The following is a 14,839-nucleotide window of genomic DNA, read 5'->3' as shown; positions in this document are numbered from 1 at the left end:
ACATACACGGTTCCCGTTGGTTGTGTGAGTGCACGGATACAGCGCACGGGCCACGGAGTCTCCTCCCTTAATCCGGGTTTACATAGTACAGTACATATATATGCATATATATAAATGTATGCTCTGTTCCACTAAAGAAGAGCCCTGAGGAGTTTCTCTTCCTCAGCGCGTGGCCTAGTGGGGATCCAACGTGAGCTGCGTATTTCGTGCGACGTTGTCATGGTCTCAATGACACTGTGTGTTTCTTTCCATTCTTTGGCACGAGCATCACGAGAGCCTCTCGCTCAGGCGCTCGGTAAACCAATTACCTTCTTTACCCTGCGATTTCCACGTGTAGCGTTAAAAGCCAACGTATTAACTTAATCCCCTTTTAATATGTTACTCAATATTTAGGCAAAATACATTCTTTCAAAAGAAATAAACTTTATCTTATTCATGTATTTTAATTCTTGACGTGTTCCAGACAATGGATGATTGACGGATGCGTGCCGAACGCAGTCCCCACTACTTGAGATTGTAGGTAGACCTTTTTCGAGAGGTTTGTAATACGTGCGATGGAGACAGACGTCCGTAGACTAGGACGCACATCAACGGTCGAACGTCATTGGCCCATACGCGAAGAGTGAGAGAGACACAAGCGCCGAAGACGTGTCGCGATCGCGACAACACCGCAAAAAGTCAGGCTACCTCCCAAGGCTCTTTTTTAGTGGAACAGACCATACATATAAATGTATATTTTCAATAATAAGACGTACATGACTGCCTAAACGAATTCTTATCTCAGGAACTATTACACTTGCAAACAGAATTTTGTTTCCTTCGCTTCGCAAAAGATTCGCCTTTCTAAATATATTTTTCATTTTGTCGTACGCACCCTGTTTCAATATGAAAATCATAAATAAATTTCTATTTTGCAAAAACGAACCAGTGCTCACATTTCAAAAAATCTGTAAAAAAATATATGTTGTTTCTTCAATGCTTCTGGATCAGCATATCAAATTTCATTAATATCATTTCACAACTGTACTCAAAATGGAGCTTCATAGACATTTGGGTGCCGCCCCAATGCAGAGCGCATGGAATTCCGGTTAAGAGTATAAGTACAGGCTACTATTTCTCTAACCATTGAAAATATGAAAGCATGTTTCAGACAAAAGTTGTTCGATTTCATAGAACAAACTTAATAGGATATTTGAATTTCCTTTTTAATTGTTATTTACTGAGCTTTTAATAATAATGTAATTTTATTAAATGAAACTGTATATTTTTATTATTGTCAAGTTATTAAGGATCTCCAGATGAATTGAACAACACATCTAGAAGTTCTGTTTGAACAATAACTTTTCGGATTACTATTTGAATATTCTCTCACGGATCATACGTTATGGAAACAAGCTCACCAAAGTTTATATTTGCCAGCAATATTCAATTACATTATTATTCAAACAGAACTTTCAAATAAGTCGTTGAATTTGCCTTAAAATGCTTAAAAAGAGAGCAGTAATAAAAATATGTAGTCACGTTTAAAAAAATCACATTCATATTATTAAACGTATTAAAGAAGTGATGTTTGTAATTTATCAGAAGCGATAATGAAAGAATATGAACTGTTAACATTTTCTACATGAGTAAATATGATCCAAATTATGTCGTATTTCGAATCCTTTTAATCAGAAAAATCTCACCCATGTACTAGTAAAAGTATCATTAACAAAGAATCAAAAATAAAAACGTTTCATTGTTGCATTAGTGTTCTCTCACCGATACCCGGGAATGTAATTCTTTTTGGCTCGTGAATGGAAAGCTGTCTTGGCGCGCTGGGGTAACAATGTATGCGCTCGACGGATTCCACGGACGGAGCGGGGGAATGTACGGCGATTACTCGAAGCATTCAATCATCAACGAATGCCCAGAGAGCTGCCGACACATAAAATGTAGCTGGATCACTTCCAGTCACACGGATTTTTATTATTGGTCGAAACGGCACGCACACGAGTGGACTGCGTGGTCGGCTATATTACAACCATTGGTTGGCGAGAGCGTCGCAGGCAAGCCACGCAGCCGGGTCAAGTGTAAACAGAAGCTTACTCCTTGTTTTTCACTCGCTTGTCCTTTTCTATGTTCGGAATATTACAAAGGCAAGTTGCCGAGGGCTCCAGCTTCGGGCAAAAAAAGTACTTACCAGGGTCAGAAGCGGTTCATAAATTCGACGATTATTGCCTCGTTGCGGACCCGAGTTCGGGACAATTTTCGCAAAGTTCCTGTATTTCTAATTTTGAACACTATAACGTAGAAATTGTAGGGTAAAGAAAGAAATTGGTTTATTGAGCCCCTGAGTGAGAGTCTCTCGTGCCAAAGGACAAAAAGAGACGCACAGTGGCATTGAAAACGTCACAACGTCGCACAAAATGGATCCCCACCAGGCCATGCGCCGGTGCACGGAAACCCCTCAGGACTTTTCTTACGTGTAATAGACCATAGATTGTGTGATCGGTGTCGATTGCGCATAACTACGGCATAGATGCGCCGAGGCAGATGAGTAATGGCTGCGTGGCTGCAAACCGCCGCGCATATGTTTTCGACGAAGATTTTTTCGTCCTATTGGAATACAAATCCGTTTCTATACTTTACCTGTATGGTTTCTTCATCAGATATGTCTGCAAAATCCTATTAAAGAAGTTTCGTCAAAATGTAAAAATAGTGCGTAGAAAGTACGCGCACTGACTCTTTTTTAAACTTTGAGGTCCAGTTACAACCATTCAGAATTACAGAATTTAATAACTGTATACAGTGGTATAATCAGGAAACTGTCCTCTATCTTGCAAGAATAAACTAAATTTTTTAGCATTTATAGTTTTCACGTAAGGCACCATTTTTGCCCGAGGCCATGCGTTTTTATAAAAATTTCTCTTTCCCAAAAACTGAGGATGATAGAGGAATTCTGCTTACGAATTCGTGTTTAGGACGAGAAACTCTCTAAGAATTACCCAATGGGTTGCAAAACGGAACCAAGGTGAAAAGTTATTGGATAGTGTAATCTGAATTGGATTTATTGAAAACCAGAGTTCGCATGGAAAAAGTATTCTGACGTCTGCAATTTATCTTTAAACATATAAATATTCCGTTTCTTAGTTGTATCATTAGTGACGGTGCACCTTGCATGGAAATAAAGTATAATAATAATAATGATAATAATAATAATACTGATAATGATAATGACGATTTTTGATTAGAGGGGGCAAATGCATTACGCACCGCCAGGAGGCTCATGCCTTCCGGTGTGCGGGGCTCTCTGGTCTCGTGCAGTATACCCGCTAAAAACCCTCCTCCATGTCAACTCCCAGGCTCAGCCCGGCACCGCTTTCCCATTATTTCAGGCTGGGGCCGTTTTAACAACTACGCTGTAGGTCAGCGCCTCCTCGTTACTCTTCTGGCGAAAGGCAGTTTCAGCAAAGACGGCAACCTTCGCTCAGGCGTTTGGGATTTGTAGTATTAGCCGGACGATTCGTGGGTTGTCACAGTCAGCACAGCGTGGTTCCGCAACTTTCCCGATTTTTTGGAGGCAGGCACGGAACAGGCCGTGCCCCGTCAATAGCTGCGTTAAATAATAATTTACGACGCCATGTTGGCCACTGTCGAAACGTTAAGCTCGCCGGTTAGGCGAGCAGTCTATCTTCCTCGCGATTCTCGCGTCCATGAGTCTTGCCAAGCACTCATGGTGTCGGCTCTGGCAGTCTCTTAGACGCACGTCAAGTCGGGAGGAGAATAGTTTCGGCAGTGCACATAACGAATCGCTTCATGCAAGGCGGTGTGCCACCAATGTTCGCCATGACGCCGTGACCGCCGCCGCTTTGTCTGCTGTCCGTTTGATCTGTTCCCAGAAGGTGAGCTGGGTATCGAGCAACACCCCCAGGTACTTCACAGCTGCCTTGGTCTGGACCGTCACATGTCCTACCTGCATGGGGCGCAAGGTGTCTATGCGGTTCTTCGTGAGAAGCACGATTTCCGTCTTTGCTATCGCAAGCTTCAATCCGTGGTCGCCCATTCAGGAGCGGAAGCAACGCATGACCTGATTGAGTCGCATTTGGGCCGCGGTCACATCCCTCGTGGTAACGGCTGCAACATCGCCCGCGTAACCAATCAGAAAAGTGCTGTCGGACATATCCATACGTAGGGTACTGTCATAGAAGACGTTCCATATGTCTGGTCCCAGTACGGAGCCATGGGCAATCCCTGCCGTCAGCTCCCTCTTTTTCGGGCCATCCTGCGTTTCGTTGGTGATGAAGCAGTGCTTCAGGTAATCATCAATGATCCGGAGGAGATACTCGGGTACCTTGAAGGCCCACTTCAACGCGTCTAGGGCGTACTTCCACCTCACCGAGTTGAAAGCATTCTTCTCCAGCTCCATGCCTCTGGCAGTTTAAACTATCTACTAGATAGCGTCGATCGTCGATCTCCCTCCGTGGAAGCCGCATTGCTTTTTACTGAGGTTGCCGGCGGATCTCACAGCGTCGTGGGGACAAGGACTCAACAGCAGCTTCAGGAGTTTGCCGGTTATATACAGAATGCACAGAGATCTATATGATGATAGAGCGTCTGCTGGCCTCTTGTCTTTGCTTATGAGTACAGGTATCCCTATCTTCCAGTGGGAGCAGGAGACGCCCGCCTTCAGGCTGAAGTTGTACATGTTAAGCAAGAGCCGCGGGTGGCTCTTAACAACGGCTTTCAGCACCGCGCGCGCGCACACATACACATACACACATTGATGCAGTAAAAGGCTGCTATAATTAATGTAAAGCGAAATTTGTCTTTGAGTGCTAATGTACAAAATTCAGAGATATGTCTTATAAACTTGTGTGACGAAACTCACTAACGCGTTGGTCCGACGGAGAGCACCGATACCGCGGCACGCTCTACCGCTCTCGGTCGCACGCCGTGACGTCACTCGATTCCCGGAATCCTGCGGCCACGAGATGGCTTATTACGGTGAGTCATTCGCGCAAGGGAAATTGTAAGCCACCGGCTTAAGAATCGAGGTCCACCGGCCAAAAGCAGGTTACTTGGCTAGACCACAAGGTGAGGTAGCTACCGAGAATCTTGTCTGTATTGCTATTCCGGGTGTAATATATATTTTGTGTGTGATTTCGCTGCTGTATTCTTCCGCTTTCCGCTCCCGTCGGGTCTCGTAAGAGTATAGCCCGATTTCCTCTGAGTTCCGACTTATAGGCGCGTCTCGAGCATCTGGTCCGTTGTACGCCCGCCTCTACTCCACATTCCGCTAGTCAGGTCTCGGCCCAGGAACGCGTAAAGCTTACCGGCACGAGTATAGCCCGACTCCCTGTGGGTTCTGACCTATAGGCGCGTCTCCATCGTGTGGTGCGGTGTACGCCCGCTTCTGCTCCTCCATTCCCTCTCACAATACATATGGCAGTGAGCAGCTCCGTAGGGGACTCAGAGAGTCGCTGTTACTCCACGCCGTGGAAGTATATCGGACAAGCGCGTCGCGTTCTGCTTACACCGCCGTACTCGCGATTTATTCGCATCTCTGTATTATATTTTGTATCTCACTTGCACCACTGTTTTCGCGATCCATTCGCATCTCCGTATTATATTTCGTATATTACTTGCACCGCTGTATTCGCGATCTATTCGCATCTCCGTATTATATTCCGTATCTCACTTACACCGCTATATTCACGATCTATTTGCATCGCTGTATTTTATTCCGTGTCTCGCTTACACGCTGTATCCACGAACTATTCACACCGCTGTCTTATATTCCTTATTTTGCTTACACCTCAGCATTCGCGATCTATTAACTTCTCTGTATTATATTTCGTACCTCGCTTACACCGTTGTATTCGCGATCTATTCGCATCGCGCTCACTGCAGTAAGTTCCGTATCTCTAGTCACTGTCGGACACTGTACATAAACCCGCGTCACCGATAATTGTACATAGTCTCCCGAGGCACCCATTGAGACAAATAAAGGGTGGATATCCAGCCTGAACTCTGGCTCATTCTTTGGCAACCGACCCCTGGCATACCGACTGAGTCGGCACCGCCTACTCCCCTCCGTATCGGCGACGTATGTTGCACCTTTAACTTTCAATGAATGTTTGAAGATGTTGATAGAACCAGAAAAAAAGTCGTCGTTAACCGAAATATTGTTGGTACAATTGCATATTCTGGTCAAGGGGTCCCTAAACTTTATATCACTTCTGAAGTAATTAATCCGAAAAGTCTCTCGATTGCGTACAGAGCGTGGGTACGCAATAGGTTTTATCAGATACAATAAAGGAAGATTGTGAATAATATGGTTTAAAATTTTACAGAGAAATGATAGTCGCCAGACTTTCTTCTATCCCCCAATGTAGACATATTTAGGCCCCTGGGGAGGTGGTCGTAATTGTGGAATATTTTATTTCTATGTATTCAAATTTTTTAGGCGACACTGACCTTGGTACCGATTCTTGAGACAATCTGGTTTATGAAAAGCAACATTTGTGCCGGAGTTTGTTCCAGCGGGGATTTCAAAGCAGTCCGCCGTTGTACCCGAGCCAAATCACCCGCTTGACTTTCCAACGCCAATAGAAGTTTCTCAACCTGGAGTTCCTCTCCTAAATCCATTAGCCATCTACGGACGTACTCGAGACCATTGATGGCTACGCACATCTATCAAATGAAATTATAACATCACGGATCGAACGACGACATTGTGTATCATATGTTTTATGTAAGAAATATTCTCCGTCTCTTATTGTCAGACCTTAGATGCAATAAATGAGCTAAGATTCACATAATCTAATGAAATCGGGAAATTGAATAGGTACCGTGACCAATCTTAAATTGTACAGTTACATTTTTGCTGCAGTATGTATTTGGTAGCATAGCAATTTTGTAAAATTCTTCACGATATTATTCAAACACCACTGAATCATTCGAGAATGTTGAACCTTAAGATCATGAAGTAGAAAGCAAAATTTCTGTAATTTTAATTTCACGCTGACGAGATTATTTCTAACAGCCTGAGAAAATCTTCCTGATAAAAATGATCCTAAACACGGTCTTAATTGGACTATTTTGATACCTGACTTCTAATGTGTACATACGTTTGCATATAAGCAAAGATAGTTATATTTTTTTTAAGTAGTCCTAATTTATGCCGTGTTTGGACTCATTTTCACCAGGAAAATATCGTAATATCTGTTAAACATATTTTCATAAAGACAGAACGGTAATTATAAAAATTTCAATTTTCGCACACCAGTCTTTACATACTTTGTTACAGTTGCTGAACAAAAATGGATCGCCCGAGTTTTACACTTCAATTTGCTTGCAGTGTCTGTCTCGTTCGACGAATCAGCTTAGCGCTTGGCTTTATCTTAACCTTTAGAGAACGGGCAGGTTTGTCCATGACTTTCCATATTTTTGACTTAAAACTTTTATATATTTGTCCTCTAAAGCTTATATGCCGTCAAATTTGGTGCCACCAAAGAACTACTCTACGGACCTTAGAAGTAGCTACCTCGTGTGGAGTTCACTGTAATTCAGTGAAGTAGCTTGTAACATAACGCTATCGTGACTAATGCTAAACACTATTCCCTTTCTGTGTGTCTAAACATAGATAGATGTAAAAAAATACACTAGAAGTAGAGGAATGATATTAATAATATCGTGTGCATCGCTAGAATTGAATGGCTTGCCTGTAGTCAGTCACGTTTGTAAGCTGCTTTTATGCTGTGGATCATTCGCTTGCGTCATTCGCATAATCAGTTGCGTCTACGATACTATGTTTATGCCAAGCTCAGTGCAAGGTTCAAGCGTGTTTAAAAAAGAAACGTCGTCCATTTCCGCGGCAACGTGTGTCCAGGGATAGCCCTACAGCTAGTTTGCTAAGCAATGTAATGTCATACAAATGCAAAGCGGTCTCTACCTGAGCGATTACCTCGTCTGTAGTCTTATAAGGGGTCTGCTCCTCGTAATAACCACTTTCGGATAGTTTCTGGTGGGTGATCTCCGCGTAGCATGACGCTGAACTGCATATCGCCTAGAATACACGAGAGAAATGATTAATATGATATACCAATAATATATCAACACAAATTGCAAGTTTTTACGAAGCTCAAGAAATTTGTTTGATAGAAACATTGACAAGGAGAGGTCGCCAGGTGTAACGTTCACTTTTTATTGAGGTGTAGTTATGAGGCCATTAGTTTATGAAACATTTAGTATTCCGTGCCGAGGAGTCTTTAAGCACTCATCGAGGATTTGCTATATCGCCTATGTTGGACCACTACTGGAATTTGTTATGTGTAAGCTATCTGCGCCGTATGATATACAATATGTGTTGCTTATTATACTAAATTAGTTAATGCAACCACCACTATCATACTCATATTTTCTATATTATAAGGCAATACGAAATTGCTGATAGTCTAAAATAAATATTGTTTAGGGGTTATTGAAGCTCGATGGACAACCTTTATACTATTACACATAAAGTAATAAAAGTCACCTGAAATATCGGGTGATTCACGAAAAGTACTTATAAGACCTAAATATCTTTGTTAGGATTGATGATAGAAAAACATATTACAGAAAAAAGTTGTAATGTTCAAGGAGACAAATATGATGGTATACAAAATTTTCTGATTATTAATGTCTTAAACGTCACCGATGGAATTTAAGTGGCACCGTATATTTTTAACATTATAATATATATGCCAAGACAAATCAAACGATGTTTATGTTATGACCTTCAACTGACATTCGACTCATAAGTAGGTATAGCTTTACTACTCCGTTTTATCAACGGAAATTCGGTTTCTTAAGACATTACGTATACCGTTTAGGTATAACGCGTATACCATTGACGCAAAGTGATCTCTGAACGTAAATAAACATGATTGTCAACAAACTACAGATACCCACGTCTAGTCTGTTATTGTCACCGAATTATTGCGGTACTGTTTGAGTTTATCGACATACCGTGCAACGATGCGTTACTCAAAGGAAGGACAGATCGATCTTGTTTCTATTTATCACGAAAGCCGTCAGTGTCTTCGAGAAGTTGTTCGACTTTACAAAGACCGATTTTTAGATCGCAGTTGTCCACCTCTTTTTAGAAATTTTGTAGTCCCAGATCATTTGAAGATCATAGTATATCACATCGTTGAACTCGTCTTGACATCAGCTACATCATTATGAAGTTAAAAATATATAGTGCCAATTAAAAAACCATCGATGACCCTCAAAAGACCTTAGAAACAACAACAATCAGAAAATTTTTAATATCAACATATTTGCCTCCTTGAACAGTATAACTTTCCTCTTTAACATATTCTTTTCTCTTCAATCCTAACGGAGATATTAAGGCACCCGGTATATAAGTTTTACGAAATATCACATTTTCTTCGTATAGACCAGATTGCCTAATACTTATGAGCAGCGGTGTTTGTACGTACGCAGGAATATTATTTCGTGCGAAACTGTTACATTATACTCGTTGTTATATTTTTCGAGTAATTGAGATCGTTCACCATTATGAGGGACACTAGATTACGTCTGATTACACTGTGCAACAAATTAAAACTTTTTTCTGATCTACAATATCCATTGGGAGATCCTTCTAGAGTTCCCGGTCCAGATGACGAATCCGGAAGCAGAATTTCTCATTCCTCCTCAGTTTTGGAAAAACATGAGCTTTTGTAAAAGCACCCGATTTGGGTTAAAAATGACGTATACGTAAAAACTAAAAACGCTAGAAAGTTTAATTTAATCTTGAAAAGTAGAAGAGAGTTCCTTGCATACATTAGTGTATTTAGTAGGTTACACTGTGTAATTCTTAATGGTTGTAAATAGCCGTGAAAGTTTAACACTAGAACTACCAACGATGAACACATATCTTTTTCGCTCGATCGGTAAATATGGCAAGCTTTTGAAAATTTACAAATTTATAAATTAACTGATTTCTTTAATGTTGTATTGTAATAAAAGTTAAAGACGATCTGAGGAAACGTATATTTATAACATTTTAATCATCCTTGTAAAAGTGTATTGGCAAGTCATTTTGACTTGCTAGTAGCTATACTAGGCCGATTCTGACTCACGGATCGAACGGAAATGTCGTTGATAACGGAATTGTACTCTTACGTATCGCAGACCAAACCCGGCTCCAACGGAAAGTTCTCGCGCTATTGCACGCCTACATAAGCCAGACCTGACCATGATAGAATTTTTGGAATTCTTATGTTATCGCACTCGTCCCTTTAGCAATTTAAACCCGATTCCAACGGAAATATTACACAATTGCATGTGTACATACCACAGACCTAACGCAGGAAAAGTTCTCACGCTATTGTACGCGTATACAGGGTGTCCCAAAAATGTCCTCCGACCCGGAAATGGGGCACTCGGGGGGTGAATTGGAACAACTTTTTCCTTAGCCAAAATTTAAACTGAGGCTTCGTTTACGAAATATTAACGAAAAACCGCGACCAATCAGAGCGCGAGTTTGCCAGCCGAGTTCCCGCGCTAGCGGTGGCTACGCGCTACGCTTGTACTACGAAGCTCCAAACAAGTAGGTCAGCATGCATCGCAGGAAACTGCGTATAACAGCAAATAAACAAGACGTAACAAATAAAATCATCTGCCGTTTGTTATTTAAAGAGATTAATGAATGAAACGTAAATCTAGGCAAATTATATGTAACGTAAAAAGACGAATGCACATGTACTTTTTACGAATTTGTAAATTTCCTTTCCAAATAACGTGTGAACGAAAAGGTAATGTAACAAAGAATGAACGAGAAGTGATCGTGGTTCGGTATTGGCATAAAAATTCGTAGTTTAATAAAGGTCAACAATGTTACTGATAATGAATAAGTTTCTTCAAATAGCCCGAAGAAACATTTAGGTACAGAAACTTGCAGAATTATCGCCGAAAATAAGTCATAGCTTCCGTTAAAAAATTCACATACAGTTTGCAAACCTGTGTCACTAGGTCACTGAACCGATCCTGGTCATCGACTGCCGAAACGGTTTATGGCAGGGTATCGCCCAGTTCGCAGGTGATCGCAGGTATACCTCATCAGCCGAAGATAACGGTTGTAACGTCAAGTGCGTCCTGGTTATTCCACCGAATACGTACTCACTTCACTGCACGACCACTAACATTGATCACCCGACACAATCACTTAATGTATATTTAATCCAACGTGTTGTTCCTGCGTTAGAAAAACTCGTGGTCCCGAAAAGTGCCGATTGTTTTCAATTTATCAGATGTTCTACGTTGTTTTTATATTTCTAATAATTTCCGAGATATTTGACGGAATACTAAAAAAAATACGTATGAAATATTTTCATGAGAACTACAATTTCACAGAGTTGTAATGAAATTGGCGATTGTCAATTCTGTTGTGAGTTCACGGCTGCTACAAGGCCGATGAAATTGAGCCATAAATAACCGACAAGTCCGCTCCGGCCTCTACAAAGGTGGTCGGACGGGACCAAGCAGCGTCAACTCACACGTGTCGGTGAATTTTTTTCCCTGCTCTTCGAGGAAAACAATGTGCATTGTACTTGTACTCCAACTGGAAGCAACGGGCACATTGGTAGTCCTCTTTATTTCGGACATTTTCAAGCCGATGCACGTGATGTATGTTTTCTGTCTCGAAGCAGTAGGTACCCTGGCAATAACTTAACAGGCTAAGCGCCTTGGTGAAACTGCACGACAGTTCTTTCCTTGCACTTCTGCAAAGCACGTATTATCCTAGAACCGTTCGTTTCTTTTTACCTAAATCTTGTCGTGGTGGGAGTGAACTCACAATGTAACGATGGGAAACTACTTGGGGGTAGGGGAAGCCCTTTCGGAAAAATTCTGTCAGTCGGTTAGCAATTGGGCGACAGAGATGTACAGTTCACAGGAGTATTACGCAATGTTCTAGTGGTACGTACAGAATAACGGATATGCGACTGCTGCTGTGCAAATGTTTGGCAACGTAGAACATCTGATAAATTGAAAACAATCGGCACTTTTCGGGAACACGAGTTTTCCTAACGCAGGAACAACACGTTGGATTAAAAATACATTAAGTGATTGTGTCGGTTGATCAGTGTTAGTGGTCGTACAGTGAAGTGAGTACGTATTCAGTGGAATAACCAGGACGCACTTGACGTTACAACCGTTAACTTCGGCTGGTGAGGTATACCTGCGATCACCTGCGAACTGGGCGATACCCTGCCATAAACCGTTTCGGCAGTCGATGACCAGGATTGGTTCAGTGACCTAGTGACACAGGTTTGCAAACTGCAGGTGAATTTCCGAAAGGGTGAATTCTATTCAATTTATTGCTGATTATTATTTTTTTAATTTAACGGAAGCTATGACTTATTTTCGGCGATAATTCTGCAAGTTTCTGTATCTAAATGTTTCTTCGGGCTATTTGAAGAAACTTATTCATTGTCAGTAACATTGTTGACCGTTATTAAGCTACGAATTTTTATACCACTACCGAACTACGATCACTTCTCGTTCATTCTCTGTTAAATTACCTTTTCGTTCACACGTTATTTGAAAAGGAAATTTGCAAATTCCTAAAAAGGAATTTACAAAAAAGTAAATGTGCATTCGTCTTTTTACGTTACACATAATTTGCCTACATTTACGTTTCATTCATTTATCTCTTTAAATAACAAATGTCAGATGATAAAGAGTATGATTTTATTTGTTACGTCTTTTTTATTTGCTATTATACGCAGTTTCCTGCGATGCATGCTGACCTACTTGTTTGGAGTTTCGTAGTACAAGCGTAGCGCGTAGCCACCGCTAGCGCGGGAACTCGGCTGGCAAACTCGCGCTTTGATTGGTCGCAGTTTTTCGTTAATATCTCCGTAACGAAGTGTCAGATTACATTGTTGCTAACGAAAAAGTTGTTCCAATTCACCCCCCGAGTGCCCCATTTCCAGGTCGGAGGACATTTTTGGGACACCCTGTACATCGTTTTTGTTTCATTTTAGTATCCGGGGCTACTCACTTTTCCTCTAGTACAGGCCTGTCCAACTTCTGGCCCGCGGGCCAAAATCGATAATCGCCCCTACCGGCTTGCTCTTTCAGCCGAGGGGAATGACCCCCCTCCATATCCACAAGAAGCCCGACGATATAGAGAAAAGAAAGCGTGTGTACATGCTCTGACTGTCCCCACTTCTGACGCTCCAGAAATTCCTACCCGCACGTACCTCTTGCCCCACGATCGCATCGGAGCGCAAGCGAGTAGTGGGGTATGGACTGAGTGATGGTGGGGACCGCGTCGTCTGGGGAAATGACCCGCGGGCCAGAAGTTGGACAGGCCTGCTCTAGTCTCTAGTACATAATGCAGGTTTTCGGTTCATTAGGTTGACGAATACTACGTTGATAATTTTGAAAATATTGTTTCTATTTCATCGATATGTATATTAAATTGTATTAAATGAATATTAAAGCTTCGTACTCACGTCGACAACTTTCAAAACCGAATTGTATGATCCCGGAACATCTGGCCATGCCAACTTTTTCCAGAATTCTTTGATCTGTAAACATTTATTAGAGCGTTCAATTTTACGATATCTTGAAGAATTTGTATAACTTTTTTCTTAAAGTATTGTCTTTTTTCGATGTACCTGATAGAAGCACGCTGTGACATCAATCGCGGACGTGCAATGTTTCACTATGTATTCACCGGCGCAGATTTGATCGAGTTCAGTCGACTTTTGTACACGTTGAAATGCTTTCAGTTTCGCCAGATCCAACCATTTGTCGACAGCTGGTCTGAACCACTCGTAATACTTGCAAGTCGCCAAAGTTTTGTGGTCAGACTGCGGCAGGTTCTCCTTCATTCTATAAATGATGCTTTTACCTCAGTCGTGTTTAATATTATTTTTACATTAGAATAACAATTACGAGAACCATAATAATTGTATGACCTCGTAGTATAGAACATGTTGCTAAATTGATATTTTGTAGGATTAATGAAACATTAAATAATCAGTACATGCAATGTTATTAAAAATGACATTAACACATATGCAGAGAGAAAAAATGAATTTTCCATATGAGTGTTAACATACTTTTGAATTAGACTGCAGATATCTATGCGAACCAACATTTCATGGAATAACTGATAAGACACAGAAGTAAAAACAGATGCGTCTTAGCTTTCTTAAAGATCTCATCGAGGTAAGAATAAAATCAAAAGTTTATTAACCCTATTGAAAAGTTCATCACATACGCAGTCTAATAATAATATGAAATATTGCGAATTCATGATGAAAAATTAATTAATGAACTGGGACTGTTCACGTTCTGTATTTAACCATTCCAGTATTTGTTCGGTTTGAAAAAATTTTTCAAACAACATTTGCCTTGACTCTTTTTTCTATTTCCTTATATATTTCGATCACGCGGGAAACAAAATATGTCCAGATACAATTCGTTTAATTCGTTCCAAATCATCAATACATAGTAAAAACAGAAAAATAGATATTAATGACTTAATATGGGATCGGCATCTCCATGCCCAACAAGAGATGCAAATACCATCAGTGGAAAATAGGAGGGCTCCGAGGAGAAACGTCTAGAGCAGGCTTGGGAATTAATTGCTTGTTTAGGCCGATTTTCGGAGACAACACCCTCCTTCCTCTCGACGCGCATCTCGGTCACCGCGAGTGCTAAGAAGCTCGGTCCACCTCTGGCGTGTGCCATATCAACCACGCGTGGTAATCGAGTCGAATTAGACTTCTTTCAAAAAATAACTTTAAGTAGCTATCCTTTTACATGAAAATGTTTGGAAAGTCATTAGAAA

General features: G+C 41.1%; 1 protein-coding gene across 1 annotated transcript in view; it reads right to left on the bottom strand.

Moving 5' to 3' along the window:
- Nucleotides 1-6,444: 6,444 nt before the first annotated feature.
- Nucleotides 6,445-14,839, bottom strand: part of LOC107189142 (BAI1-associated protein 3) — a gene marked incomplete at its 5' end in the record, with an annotated part of 165,721 nt that continues 157,326 nt past the window's right edge. Inside the window, 4 exons of the mRNA XM_015577617.1 lie at nucleotides 6,445-6,675; nucleotides 7,937-8,050; nucleotides 13,494-13,568; nucleotides 13,659-13,875. Coding sequence (XP_015433103.1) covers nucleotides 6,445-6,675; nucleotides 7,937-8,050; nucleotides 13,494-13,568; nucleotides 13,659-13,875 — 637 coding nt within the window. The remainder of the gene's footprint in view (nucleotides 6,676-7,936; nucleotides 8,051-13,493; nucleotides 13,569-13,658; nucleotides 13,876-14,839) is intronic.

This window comes from Dufourea novaeangliae, unplaced genomic scaffold (assembly GCF_001272555.1).
Source record: "Dufourea novaeangliae isolate 0120121106 unplaced genomic scaffold, ASM127255v1 scaffold150, whole genome shotgun sequence".
NCBI lineage: Eukaryota > Metazoa > Arthropoda > Insecta > Hymenoptera > Halictidae > Dufourea > Dufourea novaeangliae.
Note: the sequence above shows the minus strand (reverse complement) of the source record. Positions and strands in the feature narration are given on the sequence as shown.